The sequence below is a fragment of the Lissotriton vulgaris genome, chromosome 3_1 (genome assembly GCF_964263255.1).
Source record: "Lissotriton vulgaris chromosome 3_1, aLisVul1.2, whole genome shotgun sequence".
Classification (NCBI taxonomy): Eukaryota; Metazoa; Chordata; class Amphibia; order Caudata; family Salamandridae; genus Lissotriton; species Lissotriton vulgaris.
Window position 1 is genome coordinate 44,577,809 of NC_141689.1, and position 14,979 is coordinate 44,592,787.

General features: G+C 48.8%; 1 protein-coding gene across 1 annotated transcript in view; it reads left to right on the forward strand.

The window, feature by feature from the left end:
• Positions 1 to 14,979, forward strand: part of TMEM8B (transmembrane protein 8B) — a 445,096-nt gene that overhangs the window by 343,191 nt on the left and 86,926 nt on the right. The window contains exons 6-7 of the mRNA XM_086960043.1: positions 9,117 to 9,526; positions 11,474 to 11,570. Coding sequence (XP_086816169.1) covers positions 9,117 to 9,526; positions 11,474 to 11,570 — 507 coding nt within the window. The remainder of the gene's footprint in view (positions 1 to 9,116; positions 9,527 to 11,473; positions 11,571 to 14,979) is intronic.

Genomic DNA, 14,979 nt, shown 5'->3' on the forward strand with positions numbered 1-14,979 from the left:
GAGAATCTGGAAGTGGTGGATCCGAGCGATCCATATCCACATCCACTACAGAATTGAAGTCTCCTCCAAGCAGAAGGGGCCCGGAGAAAAAGTGGGCCAACGAGCCCGATAGCCTGGAAAGGAAGGCAGTCTGGTCCATATTAGGAGCATACACACAACAAACGTTCAAGTCCCTCCCTCCAAGAGTGCCCGAGATGGCCACGTAACGCCCCTCTGGATCTATCACTGTTCTCGTGACTTGAAAGGGGACCCCTGCCCTGATCCATATTAGCGCCCCTCTGGCATACGCGGAGTACGACGTGGAAAAGACCTGCCCCCGCCATCTACGCTGTAGCGCCGCCCCTTCCGCCTTGTTCAAATGAGTTTCCTGCAGCAGCGCCATTTGCACTCCCCTACGCACCAAATAAGCGTGGACCTTGTGGCGCCTGGACATAGTATGAAGCCCCCTTACGTTCCAAGTGACACATTTCAAGTTAGCGACATCAGCCATTGTCCCATATTGTTCTTGCACAGTCTCCCCATCCGGGTCCCAACAAAGAAAGGACAACCTTCCTCCCAGCACTGATGGCGGCCATTTTCCCCAACCAAAACCAAACAACCCAAAAACGAACCAAACCCTCACCCACCCACCCCAGAACAGGACCCAAACTGCACCATCTAGATCCCATCCAAACCTCGCCTTCCATCCACCCAGTAACCCCTACTAATCCCACGGTCGCCACCGTAGGAAGGCCTTAAGGGCCAGGTGCGGGCTGGGCGGAGGCAGTGGGCCCTCGACGCCCAGGCCACCAGGACTATAACAAGCCCCAATCAGTGCCAAACCCTCTCGGGGCAGAAACAGGGGCACCCCACCTCTCCCTCCCCATCTATCAGCAGCAATGGACGGCAACCGCCTCCCCCCTGCCGGGCCCCCTCCCAAAGTAAGGCAGCACACCCCGTTACCCTTGTCCATCCAAAAGGTCCTCCACTGATTTTGGTGTGATCACCGGTGTGTGGCCACTATCAGTCGCTGAGTCCTCCGAGTCCGATGGTGCCACCTCTTCACCCAAGTTTCCTTCCTCCTCAACGGCTTCGTCCCGTGCACCCGACAACTCTGACAGTACTTCCAACACTCCCCTCCGTTCCGACGACGTCTCTGCAGTTGAGGGCCCACCCGTGCGGCCGCGGCGATTCCTGATCCTCCTGGATCGCCGTCTCTGTTCCGGCTCATCTGCCTGTTGGGACGAGGAGCCGAAGCCATCTTTCCCTGTCCTGTAAAGTTCAAGCCAGGCACAGACATCCTCCGGGGTGTCGAAGAACTGAGTTTTGTCATCGACTATGATGCGGAGCCTTGCAGGGTAGAGGAGCGAGTACTGGATGCCCTCGCTCCTGAGCTCGCGCTTGACCGCCAGGAAGGAGAAACGCTTGCGTTGAGTCTCGTAGGTGTAGTCCGGAAAGATGTTCACCTGACTGTTCGCTACTTTGAATGGACCATTATGTCTGGCAGCATTGAGGATCAAGTCCCTGTCCCGAAAGTGCAATAAGCGCACCACCACCGGCCTCGGGGTGCGTCCCTGTTGCGGTGGCCGTGCCGGGACTCTGTGGGCCCGCTCCAGAGTGTAGAAGGAGGATAGCCCCTCCGGGGCCACCGTGTCACGGAGCCAGGTCTCTAAATACGCCACCATGTCGCCATCCTCGATCTTTTCCGGGAGGCCCACTACACGAATGTTGTTTCTCCTGTTGCGGCCTTCCGCATCCTCCGCCCTTTGCTCCAGGGCCGCAATTCGGGATAGGGCATCCTTCATCGTCGCAGCCAAGGTTCGCTGCGCCGGCTCTAAGGTTTCACCGAGCTCTCCACTTCCTTGACCCGGTCCGAAAGTTTGCCGTGGTCCGCTCTGAGGAGGCCCAGGCTCGTCGCCACCTGGGCAATGTCCTGTTGGAGGGCCGATCTCGTGGTCGTTATCGCCTCCAGGACGCGGTCGAACTGTTGTTGCATCGACGCGCCATCAGAACTCTTTGGGTCCCCATGCTCCTCTTTGTCCTGGGCTTCCGAGTCCGAGGCGGTCGGGGTAGTCCCCTTGGCTCCTCTAGGTTTCCCCATGTCGCCGGGGGCACTCCGTGAAGTTCCCGGAGTAGGTGTCTCCGGGTGCAGATGTCGACCACGACCCTCCCGGTTACTGGTCCTCAAATCGAGTGTGGGAGACCTTCTTCTCCAGGGCCTGTGGAGACTTCTCCGCTTCGGCTCACGCCACCGCCACGGCGTCCGAGGGCACAGATGAGGGGGCGGAGACAACCGTCGCCGAGTCGGGCAGGCCCGCTCACCCGCTAGAGACCCGGGGTGGGGGTCACCAACTCCACCGGACGATTTGTGGCGCCAAAGTGTCGCGCCTCCCATGGAAGTGGACTGGCCGGGAAGACGTAGCTAGGTGCGGAGTCGTGAATCGGGCCACCGCCTAGATCACAGAGCGTCCTCTCCCGGGGTCCCCTATAACGTGGGCATCCGCCCGGTCACCCAACCGAGTGCAAACTCGTTGTGAAAAGTCCGATCCAGTAGTCAGCCAGTGCACAGAGCAGCCGGGGATGGCATAGTCGGGAGCAAGTCGCTGCTCGCGACGCTCCTCCAAGTCAGTGGGTCCGACCAGGGGGACAAAGAAGTCCGGGCGCCATGTTGGGTCGCACTCCGCAACTCCGCAAACTTCGGTTTAACTCCGGAGCAATTCTCGACCGAGCCCCATCAGGGGCCCCGGCAGGTCTTCGTCGGTCCGCTCAGCAGAATGCGGGGTCTGGGGTGCCCCGCAGCCTCCGAATTACAGGATAATACCGGGCTCAGTCCCGGAGCCGAGCTCTCAGGCGACCATCGCCATCGGCGCCCAAGCCACGCCCCCCCGTCTTGGCATTAACCATAGAAGGCTCGTTCCTACTTGTCCAGACCTGCTTCTGAAGGATGTGTTCGATCACCTCATCCGCCCTTCCCTGGTGCCTGTGTCAGTTTACTCCAGTGTTTGGTTTGAAGGCGATGGAGGAATTTTGCGGCCAAGGACAAATGGAAGGCTATCGATTATGGAAGCAAGTTTAAGGTCTTATTGAAAATCAAACTCTTTAAAAAAATACTTTAATGAAATGGTTCAACGAGAGTTAAGGAGCAAATGATCTCTTGTGTGTGTGCTAGTAGTGTGACCCATGTGAGTGTAAGTGTGTGTGCCTCTATGTTTATGTGGCCTATGGGGGCCCTTATTGGGGTGCCTCTTATTGCACGTGATCTTTCTGGGTCCACGTGTGTGGGCCTCTGTTTATTTGACTATTGGGGGACCGTGTGTGTGTGTGTGTGTGCGCGCGTGCGCGCGTGTGTGTGTGTGTTTATCTCTTTGCTTACGTGACCTTTGGTGGGTCCACATGTGTGTACCTATTTGTTTATGTGTCCTTTGTAGGTCGATGCGGGTGTGCCTCTTTGTTTATACTATCTTTAAGGGCCGACACATGTGTGCTTATTTGTTTACTTGACCTTCATGTGTCCATGTGTGTGTATCTCCTTGTTTGGATGATCTTTGAGGGTCTGCATGTGTGTGCCCTTTTCTTCATTAGATCTTTGGAGTCCATGTTTGTGCGTGTTCTTCTTTTTTTCACATGGCCTTCAATAAATCAGTCAATCAGGGGGTTGTAAAGCGCGGCTACTCACCCATAAGGGTCTCAAAGCACTGGAGGGTGGGAGAACATGTTGCAGATCTGTCTGATCGCTGGGTTCATTTGAGGACCCAGAGGCATTGCTCCACGTGGTTGTGCCTCCTTGTTTAGGCGATCTTTGTGGGTCCACGTGTGTGAGACTCACTGTTTACATTATCTTTGTGGATCCACATATATGTGACTCTTTGCTTACATGACGTATGTGGGTCCACTCCTCCTTTATGTGAACTACGTGGGTCTGCAAGTGTGCGCCTCTGTTTCTGCGACCAATGTGGGTTCGCATATATGTCTCTTTCTTTACATGAGAAAATGACAGCTTCGCTGGATTAAATTGGATTATTGTTTGGCTTGGGCAACTAGCCATCTCAAGAAATGAAATATTTACAACCCTTGTTAAGGTGAACCCTCAAAATCAGTAAATTAACCTGAGCTCAGTCCCCTAGTAGCTATGGCACAGAGCGGACAGGCTTACCTTATGGCAATGTGTAAAGTATTTATGCAGAAATAAAATAGTAATGAAGTCAAAATTCAAAACAATTAAAATACCCAAGAATTAGAAAAATAGAATAAAATTTAATTTAAAAAAAGCCACCAAAATAACAAAAATCCAACAAAAGGAATCCGAGTTATGCATTTTCAAAATTGTAAGTAGAAATTGCTCCAAAAAGCACAAAGCACCATTGATGGTCAGTGGTTACGGTAGACCAGGACCTAAGAAAAAATTGAGGCTGACCGCGATAAAGCAAGGTTCATCCTGGTGAAAGATTTTACCTACTGATTTAGACATTTAAGTCCCAAACCACCACAATAAACACTTGTAAAGCCACCCAGATCATCAAGGGAGGCCCTTAGAGGCTCACAGGGTGTCAAGTTGAGGCCAATAGAAGAGTTTAGTCCAAGGCAAGTTGCCTAGGTAAGCTAGGCAGTTGCAGGAAAGGCCTCTTGCAGCTTGTTGCATCTCTGCAGCTTGAGCCGGAGGTCAACCTTATGACCCTTATATTTCACTTCTTATCCTGGGTCCAAGAAGGAGCAGATCCAGTACTTCATGATTCCTCTCAGGTATCAGACACCTCTTGCAATCTTCTGCAGGTCCTGAAAGAGTCCTGAAGTGGGTGCCTGGTCGTGCCACTTCTTGCCTGGCACTAGCTAGTGGATGGGAATTACTCCTGGACACGCCCTACTCAATGGGGTAACATTTCCTGGGCCAACCCTACACACTTTCGGCATTTTCAAAGATGGCAAAAGTGTTTGGCATACTAAACTTGGAGGAGTGTGTGGGAGCGCACTATGGTAATCCTATTGTCCCCCCACTTTTAACTCTAAACTCCAGTTTGAAGCAGCCACTGTGCACACAACAAACCCAGAGACAGAAGTCTTGTAGGACAGAAGCAGAATCCTTCAGCAACCAGACAATGGAGCCGCACGATTTCTCCTTGGCATCCTGTTCCCTCCTCTTTCAAGTGTGCCCCAAGTGTCATATGTGAACCCAGCAGACCTGTCAAAAAGGATTTCACACTCATGCAGGGTGTGACAGTGTAGTATCAAAAGTGATGTCCACAGCCCCACCCTGCTTACACTGTGGAGTTCAGAGGAGCTATATCTGCCTATTCAGGTCAGTCTATTGTTTGCTGCTAGCCCACATCTATTCAAGGCTAATTACTGCCTGGAAGGAGCTTGAGAGACAATGCAAATAAACCTCCAGAAACCTCAGGCAGGGAAATGGTAACTTTCTAATAGTTACTTTTCCTTGATATGAATTAAAAATTCTAGTTCACCATTGAATTGGACTGTAATAACCATTGAAAACAATTGTTTAATTTTCTAGCTGGTCCCATTCCTGAGACACAGTAGTCATCATTTAATCTGTATTCTGCTTGCCTATATAGGACAGCTAGGCCTGCCACAGTGAATATAGTTTTTGGGTGCTAGTTACTGTAAGGACATGTTAACATTGCATTCTAGATATTCTACTTTGAAATACTGTGTGCCCCGTTTTGTGGGCTACAAGGTCCGTTTCAAGGTGATTTATTAATATTTAAGAGGGAGAGGTTTTTACACTGCTACAGTCTGGTTACAATGTTAGGCCTGAAGCCTTTGTTGTGCTGGCATTATGGTGGGTGGCACAGTAGGTTTTGCAGTCCACTAGTGGCATTTAACTTCCAGACTCTGGGTACTCTTTGTACTATAAAATAGAGACTTATAGGCAAGTTAAATATACCAATATGGAGTACGCCAATTCAACAATGTGTAAAGGGGGCACAAGCTCATTACTACTGGTTAGCAGAGGTAACATAATGTGGAGTGGTGTAGCTCACTGGTTAGAGGCGGCATACCCGGAAGCAGAGAATGGCCCGGGACCAGTGTTCAATTCCCGACGCGGCAGGGTCGTGGACCAGGGTCGTGGACCAGGGTCAACGGACTCAATAATTCTCGCCTCGGTGCCTACTCTAACCAGGGATCACACTCGGCAACTCTGGGCATTAAGCTTGCCTCATCTCTACAACGGCCCCCCACAGACGCCGGGAAAGCCTGCTTTCACCTTGGAGATACCCAGAAGGGACCATCTCACAGGGAAGGCCAGGACGGGTTCCCCAGCGGTCTTCAGCACCAGGTCACCCCGAGATGGGGTAACAGTGCGCTTTACAAGTATCATCATTACATTACATAACGCGCACAGACTTCTAAAGCAAGCAAAGATATAGGGTCCAGGAAAAGTGTTATTCTGAAGAAGCGGGGACGGATGTCAGCCAATTAGAGGATGGCAGGTGAAGACATGTATGTATGCTCCATCACTTCCCGTTGCTGTTCATTGGGATGTATAGAGTAGAGGGAGGTGTAGGTGGAGTTTGGAGAGATGGTACTTTCTTCCTCGATCATCACATCAGGGCGGTTCTCAAACAAACACATGGAAGAAAGACGTAGGGCTCCTTAACGCCACACGACCGCTAACGGCGTATTCTTGTGAGGCCTGCTGACATGTCCCACTCTGTTAATATTTCAGCCTCTAACTGCTGGGAGCCAGATTCTAATGGTCCTTGCTCTGCGGTCCTGTGGTTTGATGTGTGACGTGGGTGCTGGCATGCTGCGCCTCCTGGAGTCATTTGCCACATTAAGTGTCTGTGATTGAGAACTTTCCCAGAAGCAAACATCACAAATCAATGTTTGTCTTGTTTCTGTGAAATGCATTTAACATCTATTTCTGCAAACCATGAGCCATCCATTTTGTGAGACATCTGGAAGCCAATGGCTGCCTCTCGGTTTTGTACAGGCGATGAGGGCTGCATGGCAGAATATTCTATACAGAAATGTTGCCTGGCAAGAGTATTGTGTCTTCAGTAGGTTTATAAAAATAAAAAAACTCCATTCATCGAACCCTAAAGCAGTGGTCTTGGATTAGGGCCCTGAATAAATAAATCTTACATGCACTGAGGCACAGAAACTAAAGTTGCTGCGTTGCATTACATGAACCGGAGAGAGTAGAACAGCGCCATGGGCAGATTTACAAGCCCCTTGCGCCACTTTTGTGTCACTTTTCCCATGTTATAAGTGAGGCAAAAGTGGCGCAAGGGGCTTGTAAATCTGCCCCCATATATATGTATAAGATGTGGCACTTTTCTCCTCCCTCCCTGCGCTGACGTAGTTAGGTTGCCACGCGTCGATGCACATGTCCTTGCGCCTCAATGTAGTGGTGAGGAGGGGTAAGACTTAGGGGAAAATCCCTGTCTTTGAATGTTGATAAATAGGGATTTGCATCAAAACACATGGGAAGGGCTTTAAATAGGATGAAAGTAGGGAAGTCTTTAAAGGGGGCGTGGCCAAAGGGTGTGACATAAACATGTAAACTACATTTCTGTGCTTTTCATAGTGTGCATCTATTCTGGTGTATCCAAGAGCTTTCTGCAACTGACTACACCTAAAACCAGCCAGGACTGTTGGCTTTGTCATTGGTAGTTAGCTTTTAAGATACATGAAAATGTTTCCTAAATAAAAACATTGAAAATGTTTTCATTCTGAAATTGTCAGACTGTGGGTTGAACATTATTAACCCCTGTGCAAGGGACAGTGGCTTTCAGAGTGTCTCGACCACTCCTGGTATTATGTTCACAATTCTAGACCTGTACCCACTTTTTCTCTCCACGTCTCCATCATTTACATATCTTACACCTCATCCCTTTCCTCTTCAAGCACCATCTTTTTACTTTCTTCTCATCCTCTCCTGATGCATGTCCTTGCATCTCTTTCACTTCACCCCAAACACATCTTGAACCCACTCACATGTAAGCCCTGCTTTCTTTTACTGTTGCCTATCAAAACTTTTAACAACTGTGCACTTCTTCACACACATTTGGATACAATTGCACCTAGAATACCAATGCTCCGTGCTGTCCGAGAGGCCAAGGAAAGGATGTGCATGTGTTCTGTACACCTTTCTGTACCACTGACAGGCAGGCACTGTTTCCAGCCTCAACTGCAGAGCTCACAAACGTGGTATGTTCTAAACACTTGAGGATGACTCAGTTTAAAGTATGCACAATGCTGAAGGAATGTGTTATGCCAAAAACCTGCAGAAATAGAACTTCCTTCAGTGCCTAATTTGCTGACAAATAGGTGCCAGGGCCCTCATCAGGAGACCACAGCAGCCTGCACCACCCAATGCCTCTGCCAGCACTATCAACGACAGCGTCTGCGCGGCTACTAACCCTCACACTCCTACAAATGTGACAATTAAGACTGTTTCAGGCCCCCAAAGCGATAAGAATGGCTAGGGTGGGAGGGGTTAGTCATTTTAATGTATATTGAATTAAGAAACAACTGTTGTTGTGCTCATCCCAAAAATATACAAACAGCGCCACCATCTGGCAGAATGTCGTAAGCACAGGTGTTGACAATTAAGTGCTGGTGCCGAGCACTGGAAATCACTGGCTCAAATTAAACACTGACTTCCTTGAAGTGGCAAAAACTCTTAGGGAATGCATTATGAATTAAACACAAAATAAAAACGGGGACTCCATTACTGATTTCCCTAGCATGTTTTACATTAATTGTTGAGAAAATGATCTGTGTTATTTACAAGTAAAGTTAAGGACATGAAAGGACCTCTTTCATTTTTTAACTACTATTGGGATTGAGACCGGGCCCAATGACAGCCCTGATGATGGGTAGTTGCACTGGAGCACCTATGTACCACCCATGATGGAACGCCCCCTTGATGCAAAGTAATGCAGAGCAGTGCATGGCGCAACTTTGTGTTACTTTGGAAACAGCAGATCCTGATTGGCTCTGGGCAGCAAATCCCATCCTAATACTTTCTGCCGGGCTTGCATCACAAAAGTAACCAAACCAGCACAAAGAGCTCCTGAACCTCGGTTTGAGCTCAGAAGCACATTATGTTCACCCTCTTCTTCTCTGTCTGTTTTCACTGTATCTGACTGTCCTTCTGTTTGGCTTCTCTGCAGATTGCTCTAAACCTGGCCTGTCCAAGAATGTCCTGCTGGCGCCAAGCTCCGCCCTTAACATGCCGCAGTCCTTCGGATCAGCTGGGAGCATGTCCTTTTCTGAAGGCCTGCCCTCCCCGGGGGTGGCCTCGCCTCTGCAGAACGACACAGGGAGCACATCTACCTCAGCACCCGAAGAGCCCCTGGTCCCGCCAGCCTCCTCCACCAACCCTCACGCCTCGTTCGAGCCCTCCTGCTGGCCGATCCGGCCCACGCTGCGGAACGAGCTAGACACCTTCTCGGTCCACTTCTACATCTTCTTCGGCCCCAACATCTCCGTCCCACCCGGCCGGCCAGCAGTCTTCGTCATCAACTTGTTGCCTGTGTTGGACAGCGGAGGGGTGCTCAACCTGGAGCTAAAACTCAATGTGGTGAGGGACCCCTGGCTTCCGCAGCCATGCCGAGTCCCAAGTGCTATGAGGTCTCCGAACAGGGCAGGTCCTAAATCGAAATGACCGGGACAGCGCCCTAGGTGGAAAGAACATTTGATGTTCGTTGTAGGGTCCAGAGTTGCTGTTGTGTTACGGCAGGAGGTGGTGTGAGGAAGATGGGAGGAGGGCAAGGGGGTGGATGGGGGTCATTGTGGTGTGACATCAAGAGGTGGGAAGAGGGTAGGGGGTTGATGGGATGACAACAACTATGTAAAGGATGATTACAAAGTCTTTAATAGGACCCGATTGAGTCCACATTTGATGGACGGGATGCTGCTGTTTGCATGGCATTAAGGGCCATATGTATCAATGTTAGGTTTTGCGATTCTCAAATAGCCAATTTTTGAGAATCGCTATTTGAGAATTACAAAACGCTATGTATGTAGGATTTGCAATACATTTTGCGAATCCTACCTATTCCTTAATTGGGAATCGCAAATTGCAATTCTCAATTAAGGAATACCTCCCCATTCATTTCTATGGGCCTAGAGGCTCAGAGAAATGAATGGCAAGACATTCTCAATTTGCGATTCTCAATTAGAAAATCGCAAATTGAAAATGCAATTTCAAGTGTGCCAGGGTGTCAAAAGGACACCCTGTTACGCCCCTGAAATGAGCATGGGTGCACATGTAGTGCACATACATGCCCTAAGGGCACGTGTGTGCGCCACATGCCACTTTGAAAAATGCTAAAATGTGCAATTTTGAAAGAAATCGCAAACTACTTCCAACCTGTAGTTGGCGGTAATTTGCGATTCCTTATGCCCTATTTGCACAACTCGGGTACCTCATACATTCCATTTAAGGAATCTCAAATTGCGATTCCTTAAATGCATTTGCAAAACAAAGAATTGCAAATTTTGCGATTCCTTATTTTGCGAGGCAGTTTTTCTTTTATACATACCATTGAGCCTAATTGCGATCGCAAATGCGGAAATTCTGCGAATTTTGACGTTTGCAATCACAATTTTGAATGATACATATGGCCCTAAGTCAGGCTGCTCCCAGCTGCACCTCATGGAATATTGGCACCCCAGGCCTGTGTCCAGCTCGACCATATCCAAGGCCAGCCCTGTCTCAGACCATCCTTCTTCCACAGTGGACATGTGATTGACACCTGTCATCAGACACATGACATATCTGGAAGGCAGCACTTTCTCCCACCCACCCTCTTCCGCTCACTCTTTCTGTCACCCTACCCTTACTCCACCCACCTTTCCACTTCCTCCTCTCTGCTCCACTGTCCCGGATGTCTCTGCATTTTTTTCACTTCCTGTGTCCCACTCCTGTACTTGCACTCCTCACTTCCACCCTCCTTCATCTCCTTGTCCTTCTCTACCGTACTTTTCCCCTACCCCAAATCTTCCCAATCCATAGGGCTGACATCCCAGGGCGTCTCAATTATTTAGGGGCCTTGGTGGGCTCTGTTTTATTAGCCGCCTCTTTCTGACAGTCTGGGCTTTATGCAGCACCGAGAGGTGCCCCTCCACTGAGTTTGCACCTTGGTGTAGCTGGGTCTGGTGGCTTAGTGGGCTAATGGGACTTCTCTAGGGACCTGTGTTTAACTTCACGAACACAGGTTTAAATCCCACTGATCCACTCAGCCTTTCATCCTTCTAAGGTCGATAAAATCAGTACCATTGAGTTGTGGACATTATATATCTGTTTTTCAATGTCAAGATGCCCTTATGGATGAATGTGTGCATTACAAATACACGTGTAGTGTAAGGCTGAGCAGCGTGATGTGAAACCAATGGATGTGGCGAACCTGGAGTGATGTGATGGTGAAACCAAGGGATGTGGTGAGCCCGGAGTGATAACCCAAGCCCAGTGTCTTTGCTCCCCCCATCCTCTGACCCCACTCACACTGTCTCTCTGTCTCCTCAGTCCTCAGTGAGGGGGGAGAACGTCACCGTCTTTGGGTGCCTGAACCATGGCGTCCCTCTGATTTCAGGCGACAACTCTTCGGTCACCTGTGAAACAGGTAAGAGAGCCCAAGTGACAGCGGGGAGATGGGGGGCGGATGCTTGTCTCGGTGTGTGCATCATGCTCTGTTACTAGCTTCATTCATGTGTTAATGCGCGTGTGTTCATGCGCGTGCACATGGGTGTGCAGGGATGTCTGGTGCAGGATTGGTGGACGAGAGCACACATTACTACACTTGTACTTAGTCAAGAAACTGCAGCTGCTGCAGTATCAGGCAGCTACACGGATCTTCCATCAACCAAGATGGCAACATGCCTCTCCTCTTATGCTGGCTCCCGATATTACAACGCTGTGCCTTTTAAATTGGGCGTCTCATTTTTAAATCTTTACAGGGGGCTGGCCCAAAATTAATCTCCAATCTCATCAGGAAACATAAACCCATTTGCATTTTGCGATCTGCCCACATGAATCTACTGGGTATACCACCCCATGAACAGAAAAGACTAGGCGGCAGCAGGTTTGAGGTGTTGGCTCCCCACTTTAGGAAAGGAAGTGGAACTAATGTGTTGCGGCGTTTGCCGCTGGAAATTTTATCCAAGAATAGAATACCTCTGTCTGCCGATATTCGTGTGCCTCTATCACGAAGACGACTGTGCCACCTTGTGTGGTCAGTCCGTTTTCTATAAGTTTTAACGTTATAGTTTTTCTTATGTTGACCGGGATGTTTATCGCACCCGGTTCAGTAGTCCCTGTACTATCGGGACCCTGCTGTGTCGCATTTAATGTGGCATCAGCGGTTCCGTTGTCTTCTACTGACATTGTATAAATGCAAGTTTTTGCAGAGCAGGTTTCAAGGAAACAAAGATTAGGTGCACAATATTTTGGAACACTGTATCCTTCAACGTTGAATAAACCAGAGCTTTACATAGGAATCTCTTCCTACTAAGTTCGGGCGGATTTTAACCTTTCACCCACTCCAGACGTCTATTGGAGTATTTACGGTAGAAAGGGTCTGTGTGAAAAAGCACAACTGAGTTACTCTAATGTCTTGCGTTAGTTTTATCGCCTTGCCAAACGTTGGGCGCCATGTAGTGTAGTTCCTATTTTCCCTATAGGCCCTGCGCATTGGAATAACATAAACAGCAGTTTAGACGTAGAAGTGCAGTCTTCCAGGTCTCTACTGACTATGCTAAACTTAATTGGGTTTGTACCAACTAGCTCAGAGGTCACTGGAAACTTTCTTGACTGAATAGGAAGTGATCAGCTCGCCTGGCTCAGACAAGAAGGGATTCAGTTTTCCAACAACCGCATAAACATGACAACTTTGCTCCTTAGACTAAGAGTCAATCTCTAGAGTCATGTGAAACAATAGACAGTTATTTTACTCAGTCAGTTGTGCAGATTACTTTCACCAAGATGCAGAGAATAGAGAGACGGGCGTTTTCAATAAAAGGTATTATTTATTGAACAGTCTTTCTTCTCATGCAAGAGAAATTAATTGCCACAATTGCAAGACTTGTTATCATAAAAAGTGCGTACAGTAAAAGGAGGATTGCGAAATAATACTGTAAAAGCATTGATATGGTTTCCTAGCCATACAATGGTTAAAATGAATAAAATGTATACATTCATATATACATTTTAGCTAATGTACTCAACTCGTGCTTCTAACTACGCCTACCCCAGTGTACCTGACCTAAGCCTAATACTTGGGAGGGAGTAAGTAGCAGTTTAAGTTAAGTTGGTTTTGCCAAAGATTTGCTTCAAGAATTCTCTCTAAGGGTTTAGTCAACACCATACCTCTGGAATAGAATGTTGGAGGTCTTGTATCTCCTTCCAGGACTCGATATCCCAGTCACTCGCAAGAGTAGGCTGGAAACGCCGGAGCTGGATTTTCTCGGCAGGAGAAAAGACATTGTCTCTCTCAGCGCGTCAAGGAGGAGGAGGGGCAGCGTCCGTGGGCTGCTTGCATCTGCTGGGCTCTGCAAGGGACAGCTGTTCTGCTCCTGTATTCACCACACCATCGCTGTTGCTTAAGGCAACGTTGGTAATATTTATACCTGAAAGGTGCCTTGTTTGACGTAAGTTTTTGGACATAAGACATCAATAAAGATGTCACTAGGAAGTGATCGTTCTTGCAGTGCTCATTAGAGTTCTATTACTAATCAAAACATAGCAAGCGGGGCTTTCCCAGGATGCTGGGGGTTTTATCTTGTTGAAGAACTCGGAGTGTAATCTAGGAATCTAAGATAGTGGCTTCTGCTGTGTCATGTACTGTAATGAGCTGCAGAGGCAAGTTTCTGAAATATGGCTGAAATATGGCTCTGATCGCTTATGCCATTATAGGGGTATGAATGGATTATAGCCGTATAGGGGCATAAGGTCACAATATTGATCGGGGTCCTAGATTAGAACACGACACTTCAGTCTCTCATGGGCTCCATTCATAAATGTGTGAATGCACATGTGTACATGCATGCACGTGTGTGTGTGTGTGGATGCATGGTACAGGGTTGGTGGACGTGTGCTCACACTATGACACTCGTGCATGCCTGTCTCAGTGTGTGCTTCACTCTCTCTTACGGGCTCCATTCATAAATATGTGAATGCACGTGTGTACATGTATGGACGTATGTGTGTGTGTGTGTGGATGCCTGGTGCAGGGTTGGTGGACGTGTGCTCACACTATGACACTCGTGCATGCCTGTCTCAGTGTGTGCTTCACTCTCTCTTACGGGCTCCATTCATAAATGTGTAAATGCATGTGTGTACATGCATGGGCGTATGTGTGTGTGTGTGCGTGGATGCCTGGTGCAGGGTTGGTGGACGTGTGCTCACACTATGACACTCGTGCATGCCTGTCTCAGTGTGTGCTTCACTCTCTCTTGCGGGCTCCATTCATAAATGTGTGAATGCACGTGTGTACATGCATGGACATATGTGTGTGTGTGTGTGTGGATGCCAGGTGCAGGGTTGGTGGACGAGTGCACACACTATGACACTCGTGCATGCCTGTCTCAGTGTGTGCTTCACTCTCTCTTACGGGCTCCATTCATAAATGTGTGAATGCACGTGTGTACATGCATGGACGTATGTGTGTGTGTGTGTGTGTGGATGCCCGGTGCAGGGTTGTTGGACGTGTGCTCACACTATGACACTTGTGCATGCCTGTCAGTGTGTGCTCCACTCTCTCTTACGGGCTCCATTCATAAATGTGTGAATGCACGTGTGTACATGCATGGACGTATGTGTGTGTGTGGATGCCTGGTGCAGGGTTGGTGGACGTGTGCTCACACTATGACACTCGTGCATGCCTGTCTCTGTGTGTGCTTCACTCTCTCTTACGGGCTCCATTCATAAATGTGTGAATGCATGTGTGTACATGCATGGACGTATGTGTGTGTGTGTGTGTGTGTGGATGCCTGGTGCAGGGTTGGTGGACGTGTGCTCACACTATGACACTTGTG